The sequence below is a fragment of the Corylus avellana genome, chromosome ca1, assembly GCF_901000735.1.
Source record: "Corylus avellana chromosome ca1, CavTom2PMs-1.0".
Classification (NCBI taxonomy): Eukaryota; Viridiplantae; Streptophyta; class Magnoliopsida; order Fagales; family Betulaceae; genus Corylus; species Corylus avellana.
Genome location: NC_081541.1, coordinates 50241232 through 50249786, shown reverse-complemented (window position 1 = coordinate 50249786; position 8555 = coordinate 50241232). Strand labels below are relative to the sequence as shown.

Here is an 8555-nt window from a genome sequence, read left to right as displayed (position 1 = left end):
AACGGGCACCGTAGAGTACTTTCACTTTGATTTAGTTTCGTATTTTTATTAGGTTTAGGTTTTGGGCTATAAATACATACTTTATAGACCCTAGAATACAATTCTTGTTTATGATTGAATTTATGATTAAATACATACAATTCTTGTTTATGATTAAATACATACAATTCTTGTTTATGTTTACAAGAGTTTGTTAATTTCGATGTTTACTAGATCCAAAGAGCCTCCATTAATAAGTTGTTCGCAAGCCGTCCGAACGGCCCTATGTTATGTTTCAATTTTTACTTAGTTTTGGGTTGTTTTACGTACTCTAAATTCAGTTATTTGGGTGACCGTCCGAACGGGCACCGTAGAGTACTTTCACTTTGATTTAGTTTCGTATTTTTATTAGGTTTAGGTTTTGGGCTATAAATACATACTTTATAGACCCTAGAATACAATTCTTGTTTATGATTGAATTTATGATTAAATACATACAATTCTTGTTTATGATTAAATACATACAATTCTTGTTTATGTTTACAAGAGTTTGTTAATTTCGATGTTTACTAGATCCAAAGAGCCTCCGTTAATAGGTTGTTCGCAAGCCGTCCAAACGGCCCTATGTTATGTTTCAATTTTTACTTAGTTTTGGGTTGTTTTACGTACTCTAAATTCAGTTATTTGGGTGACCATCCGAACGGGCACCATAGAGTACTTTCACTTTGATTTAGTTTCGTATTTTTATTAGGTTTAGGTTTTGGGCTATAAATACATACTTTATAGACCCTATAATACAATTCTTGTTTATGATTGAATTTTGTTCAATAAGAAGCGTTAGAATTGAGCATTCTTCTGTTTTTCCTTCAAAACCTATAGAGTATCTAGTGTTTTAGAGAAGATTTCTTAAATCCTTTGATAGAATCAAGATTTAGAAATACATATATGTTCTCTATTGTTGTTCATCATTGCAGCCCACTAAGTCACGCTGCCTCATCCCAAATATTTTAAAATTGGCAATGTACTCCAAGAAAGTATTAAAAATTTGTAATGTGAGTCAGCCATTTCTGTCTAATTTGACAGAAAATGGCTCATGTGCATTTTTCCGTCTCAACTTTCTAAAAATGCCCCATATTTTTTGAAAAAAAAAAAATTCAAAAATACTCACAATTACATTAAAAAAAATAAAATAAATTTCGTGATGGCCGGCCAGGTGGGGGTGATCTGAGCACCCATGGCCAAAAGTCGCCCCAAATGACCAAAGGGAGTGCCTACAACCACTTTCAATTTTATCTAAAATTTAATAGTAAGTTATTATAAATTTTATAGTTACGTTTGAAAAAATGTTAAAGTGTATGTAACATTTTTCTTGAATGATTTGCTTGGATGCATTAAAAAAAAGAGGTTATTTGCTTGGATATACTCGAGAGTGAAACATTTTGTCAAAAAGGTTATTTGGTTGGATATATACTCGAGAGTGAGACATTTTGTCATTTTTCATAGAACAATTACAATTAAATATTTGTTTGTGTTTTATATATTTCGGACTCTTGGTAGCAGATCATTGCACCTAGCTAACGCAAGCAATGACGCTTTTGAACCCATAGACTTTTTTTGTTTGCATGCTACGTCAACTCAAAAAACAGAAGCATAAACTACAAAACAAATTCATTAATTAACATCTCAAATCATAAATTTAAACTTTATTTTTATATTTTTGGATAAATGTTTTAACAAAATAATAATTTACTATTTAAAAAAAAATTAAAAAAAGTAGATGTAATCTTCTCTCTGGCTTGATGGCTACGTGATCACTATTCACCTCTATGTTGAGGGTGGCCACACGAATATGAGAGGTTTGAGTTTTTTTTTTTTTTTTTTTTTTTTTAAAAAAAAAGTAGGTGTATTGTATATAAAACACATTTTCAAATATGGGTGTTATCCGATTCACCTTCTATGTCACACGAAAATATTTTTAAAACTACTTGTCACCTCTCTCCTCGATCTTCTTTGTTTTTCCCATTTCGTTTCTCGTCTCCTCTTTCTAGGCATAAAAGTTTTGGACAAAGAGCAGTGATTTTTGGCACACTGGAGTGCTTGAATAGTAAACACGCCGGTGTTAAAATATTATTTTATTTTATTTTTTTACTATTTAAATATTATTTTAATAATATTTTAACACCGGCGTGCTTACTGTTCAAGTACGCTGATGTACCAAAAATTACTTCTCTTTGGACAATACCATCGTAAATTTAGTTAGGTTTATCATATTTTAGGGGTTGATTTTTTTTTTTACTTATTGATTCATTTATTCTTTCTTTTGGATTTGGAGAAACCCTATTAAAAGTTCTATCTGTTCTGGGTTTGCTCCATTTGTGCACATTTTATGTTTGTGCTTTGGATTTCTTTTATTGAAAAGCATATTAATGTAGTTTTGTATGATAAACTGTTTCTAGCTTTGGATTTTCTGTTTGTGCTTTGCATTTTTTTTTTTTTTAAAAAAAAAAAATTATATGATTGTTGGAGGAAGAATTAAAAAAAAATAATAATAAAATTATTTAAATAGAATAATAAAAGTTGATAGCTAAAATTTGGAGGGAAATAGGATCTATATCATATATGTGTTAATTATGTGCGCAGTGTCAATGCTTTTTATTCTGATGACATTTCCAAAATCCATCCATGATAAATAATCTACTTCTATATTGGTGCTCAAATTAGATGGAATGTGTTTTCAGTTCCCGTTTTCTTGTTCCATCTGATTATTTACTTCTCCTTAGAGTACCAAAAATCCTTCGCTATGTCAGGATTTTTTTATTAAATCTTGTTAAATTTTTTTAAAATACTTATGTTTTTTATTATACAAAATAAAATAAAAAATTACAAAGTTTCAGATGTTGATAAGAATTTAACAAAATTTGCAAAAATATATACGCCTGAGTCTTTGCCATTATTTTTTTCCAAAAAAAAAAAATTATTAAAAAAAAAGTAGAGATATTTTGAAAATTTTGACAAGATTTAACGAAAAATCATAACAAAGGGGAGACATTGCAAAAATTACAAGTTCGATACTCTAAATTGATAGTTTTTGAACATTAGGAAAATAATTTCCAAACGAGTGTGTTGAAATATATACAAAATATAAAAATACTAAAATATGAAAGAGAAAGAAAAGAGAGAGCGAAAGCGGAGAGAGACGTATGTGCTACATCTTGTATATTTATTGTCCCTAGTATTTGTTGAACTTTTGAATTGTCTTAAACTATTACATAGATCTCTATTTATAAAGAGACAATGAGTAGTGGGTAAGAAACCCAAAATAAACCCTAAAATACATAAAGAAATAAATAAACCTTCCTAAATAAATAAAATAAGGGAATTATAAAATATTCTAACAAATAAAATAATATATTCTAACATCTCCTTTCAAACTCAAGGTGTAAGCCTGAGTTTGAAAAAGAGAAGAAATTAAAGGCATCTACAGTTGATGGTTGGATCAAGGCAATGCCGACAGGCTGAAAGTGATGACCGGAGAATGGAGACAAGCCACTAAAAAAACCTGGTGAAGGGCCAAGACGCAACTGACAATGAGGCCAGAGAATGGAAACTAGCTGTTAAAAATCCTATGAAGGGCCAAACCGCATTGTGCCAAGATTCGCCAATGAATAAAGTCGAGGATCACAAAAATTGGGAGATTATCAAAAGAGAATGCTAGAAAACACCATAGAAACGTCATAAAACTTTTATTAAAAGCTGCAGAAACAAAAACGTTGCTCTGATACCATGTTGAAATATATATAAAATATTAAAATACTAAAATACGAAAGAGAAAGAAAAGAGAGAGGAAGCAAAGAGATACATAATTTAACATGGTACTAGAGCCAAATGTAATTTTTTATTTTTTATTTTTAATTTTTTACGTTTGGGATAACTGGTAATATTTTTTACCTTTTAGCTTCAAGCTTGGTTTTAAGTTAAAGGAGTTTAGGCTTAAGGGTGCGTTTGGCATTACAATTCCTAAGACATGAAGTAGGATTTTAAATCAAAACTCAAAAAAATAAATTGTTTGGAATTGGGTTTTAAAAAAATTTAGATTCGCATGTAAGGATGTACTTTTTGAAAACACGCAATTTAAAGGTTAAATTACAATTTTAAAGGTCAAACTGTAATTTTGTCGAACGTTGAATTGTGTTTCCAAAAAAAACACATTTTAAAATCGCAAATCGAAACCAACTCTAAGGCTTCTATCAATAAGATAGAGCTTTTTTTATGGGATTGTGCATAAACGGATAAACCCACCAATAAACTGGGCCAAGAATTCTGAAAATAGGCATAGTAGGCTTCGGGCCCTTTACAAAACTCCTGTCAAACACCATGATCAGACAAGGCCTTATTCGTATGCGGACAGATTACTCTAATCTCTGTGCCCAAATGGGTATCTCATTCTTCAGGTAAACACAAACGCGTCATTACACGAAGGCAGAGATGAACGTAAAAATGGAGCCTTTGGGCTCTTCAACGACCAATAGCATCGGCCATGGCCATGCCTAGTGAGAAAAGCAGAACTAGAGCTAGCTTTTCCCATGCCCCCTTCACTGAGGAAAAAGCAAATGTAGCATTAATTGAATCAATTTCATTGCGCCCTCTCTCCTCCTCTGTGCGCAGGGGAATTGCGATCGTAATCCTCCCATTTCATGCTAATTAATGAGCATGTGCATGTAATTAACCTCGTAACCAATGACCTGATTTCCCGTTCTGACTCTGCCAGCCGGGGGGTGTGTGGGAAGAGGGCAGTGCCCTTCACGGGCATGCCAACTGTTTGACAAAAGGGGGCTTTCAATGACAGCAATTCAATTTGTGACAATTGTGTCAGGTGAATTAGTCCCAAACAAGACACACAATGTGCTACATATGCTTGCATTTAGATTGGTCCCCATCATGAAATTAACCTCTTTGTAATTTCCTGTGCTAAGGTTAATTTAGAGAGAACTAAAGGCGAAAGAGGAGGTATGACTCTCTGTAAATTTCCTTTTTTACTTCTTTCAATTCTTACGTTGTTTTGTTTTTCTTTCAGATCCTTAAACTATTTTATAGCTGTCCAACAATATTGAAGGCTAGGAGTGCAATAGCTTGATCACCAAAGGCTGATGTAAATGCAACCTATGATCGATTATTCAATTTTAACAAGGTGGGTTAAAGCATATGATATATATATTTTCTTGAAGCAGGGAATACAAATTAATAGAATTCCTACAAGAAAACAGTCATCTGAATAAAGAAAACTTCAACTTCATTTATAAGATTTTTACAAGGCATGATCATTTGATCATTCTAAAAGATCAACAATTCAAGGTGGGCGTGGCACTACAACTCATGATCAGATCAGTCAGTCTAGCTACTACTGTGCTTCAGTTAATCCCAGTCATGCAAGGATTCTTCTGGAAGAAAACCCTGGAGGAGGAGGTAGATTTTTTCCAAGCGCTGGTCTCCTCGAAATCGATTCAAACCCAGGAGGAGGAGGCAGAGTTTTGGGCAATGACGGTCTCTTTGCAATTGGTCCAAACCCAGGAGGAGGAGGCAGCTTCTTTGATACAGAAAAATCTAGAGCAGTTTTTGTAGATGGTGGCGGAGCTTGAGTCTCAAGGAGAAAAGGATGATGCAGTAGCATCTCAGCCGTCCATCTCTCTGTTGGGTCCCATGCAAAACACCTCCGCAAGAAATCCTTGCCAATCTCGGACATGGTTTCAGGTATGTTGGGCGACTCCGTAGCAATTTGAATCACCAAACCATCTAAGCTGCCTGTTGAGTCCCATACCGGCTTTCCGCTAATCATCTCAACCACCACGCAACCCAGAGACCATATATCCAAACAACCTTTGATTTCACCGACTAGAAAAGATTCTGGAGACATATAAAGTGGTGTTCCTCGGAAATCATACCTTTTTGTCATGAGCTCATTCAAATCTCCAGGAATCTTGGATAACCCAAAGTCGGTGATCTTCACACTTTTGCTTCTTGCACCGTGTGGAGAAGAGAAAACAAGAATGTTCTCTGGCTTAAGATCGCAATGAACGTAACCCTTTTCATGGATGCAACGGAGGCCCCTGAGAATCATTCTAGTGTATTTTTTGACGTCAATTTCATCCAACTTTCCTCCACTTGTTTGTATTAAATCATGGAGGGTGCCTCCCGATGCGTACTCCAGAAGTAAATTGTAGAACCACAAGCCACCTTCATAGCTGATATCAAACCCCAACCCACGAACAACTTCAGGACAATTAACAAATTCTTGGAGGATCTCCGCCTCCTTCATGAGCGAAAATGATTTCTCAATAACCGCAGACTTCACAGCGATAAACCCAGATGAAGAAGAACCAGTAGTGTTTGTTGTTGCCATTGCTAAGTGTACTGTACCATACGATCCTCTCCCAAGAACTTTCATCTTGAACCACTTCATGGGTGCGGAAGAGAAGCATGGATAACCATCCATCGATCTTCACATGAAAAGGGAAACCAAAGAAGAAAATTGGAAACTGATGGGTCGGTCGGTGTTTGTGAGTAGAAATTTGATGTGAGCAAGGATTTCTAGTGTTGATCAGAGTGTTTTATATCTACGTTAAGTCGGTGTAATGAAGGCGGTTTAAAAACATAAACCGACTTTCAGAGCTTTCCTTTTCCTTTCGTATTACATGCTACGCGCCAGCTGTTCGATTTTTTTTCTTTTTTCTTGGTTTTCAATTTATCTATTTATTTTGTGTCCAATATGGTAGCTGCTTGAATTTCACTTTGTTCCCAACTGTTTATGTTAATATAAATCACACATGGCAGTAATTTAGTTTGTGTATACACACATGCATCTACGTGAGCTAGGGCTAATAATTTTGTATACAACCTGTAAATTCGACACGAATCAAATATGAACTTAACTGGTTAGGATTTAATACAATTAAATACGGATCAAATCAGTTGTTGAGACGTTTATTAACCTCCCGCCTTTTCACCCCTACTTATTTTGTTCCACCCTTAAGATAGCCTCGGCTGCATTATTAATGAATTCATCATCTACTATTTATTTTGACTCTATAATATTATTATTTTTTTGTTTGAATTTTGTTGTTAAGGTGCCCACCTCTTATCGTGTTCAATACCATATAACATTTTTCTTGTTATTTGAATAGAAAAAAAGAAAAAGAAATATAAGTTACCCATAGATGAGACAAACTTTTATCTATTTCGTGAAATGAGGTAATGTCCTCCTTATAATTAGAAGTGGGTGCTTTGATTAATTATAAGCAAATTAATGATCCTGAGAAATTCCACCAGAGGAAGCTCAACTCCGTTCAAATGGATGTCACTTAATTTTTCTTTCTCGCTCAAAATCCTGTTAACTCGTACAACAGATGATTTTTAGTATAAAGACACTATTTAAGCTAAAAATTAATTATTAAACAATATCTCACAATTAATTATTAAATGCAAGGATTAATACAAAATAAAGTATGATAATACTTATTTTAATTTAAAATTTGTGCACATTTAAACTATTATCATTGTATAAAAAAAACCCAACCAATTACCTTGTCATCGCTTTTCCCACTAATTATTAATGTTGGGAAGTATTTTGCTACCTTTTTTGTTTTTACCACACAACGCACCTAAAAAACATCTAATCTTGGTGATTCTTTCCTCACCGCCTCAATTGATTCTTAGTATTCCCAACTCTCTCATAAGGTAGCCATAAGCTAAGTTAAAATGGGTTTTGTTTATTAATCTACACATCGTCCAGCATAAGCGACTACAATCAGTTTAGCTAGTAATATCCCTTGTTGCTTTCTTCACGACTTCACTTTCGTGAATCAAAGTTGTAGTTGGATTGTTGCCTATATTGGATTTTTTTTGGCATTTTGGATTATGTAAGCATCATTTTTGTTGGGGAGATAAAGCGGTTATGAAATTTTTACTCCGAGTACATTAATATACATAATTGAACACAACTCTAACCTAAAAGCCTAAGCTAATAGGCGAAGGTCCACTTAGATATATTAAACACTATTTTCTTTTATATTTTCTCAATGTGGGACTTAACACTCACAATTGCACTCACAACAATCTCCCCCTTACTTGTGAGTCTCTTCACATTGACCCAACTCCCCCTCGCTTGTGAGTCTTTTTACATTTTCAAGAGTGTCTCACATCAAGAGTTGCGGATGGAGATGCAATTCTAAACCCTAGTTGTGGGTGGAGACACAACTCTAAACCCGACGCGTCCAAACATCCGTCCCAGGAAAGTAACCATGGCTCTGATACCATTTGTTGGGGAGATAAAATGATTATGAAGTTTTTACTAAGAGTACATTAATATACATAATTGAACACAACTCTAGCCCAAAATCCTAAGCTAATGGGTTAAGGTCCACTTAGGTATATTAAATACTCTTTTCTTTTATATTTTCTCAATGTGAGAATTAATACTCACAAGTGTACTCACAACAATTTCTTTTCATACGATGGGGTATTTGTATAAATCAAGTACAGTCAATCTATTTTCCCAGGTAATTTGGGACCTATCTTGTTTC

The 8555-nt window shown here is 34.0% G+C and overlaps 1 protein-coding gene across 1 annotated transcript; it reads right to left on the bottom strand.

Moving 5' to 3' along the window:
- Positions 1-5401: 5401 nt before the first annotated feature.
- LOC132174353 (mitogen-activated protein kinase kinase kinase 20-like) lies at positions 5402-6633 on the bottom strand. Its single transcript, XM_059586023.1, has one exon. The coding sequence runs from the start codon at positions 6467-6469 to the stop codon at positions 5402-5404; it is 1068 nt and encodes a 355-aa protein (XP_059442006.1). The 5' UTR covers positions 6470-6633.
- Positions 6634-8555: the final 1922 nt, after the last annotated feature.

Coding starts and splice junctions, on each gene's coding strand:
- LOC132174353 (XM_059586023.1), bottom strand. CDS start 6,469: ATGGATGGTTATCCATGCTTCTCTTCCGCACCCATGAAGTGGTTCAAG.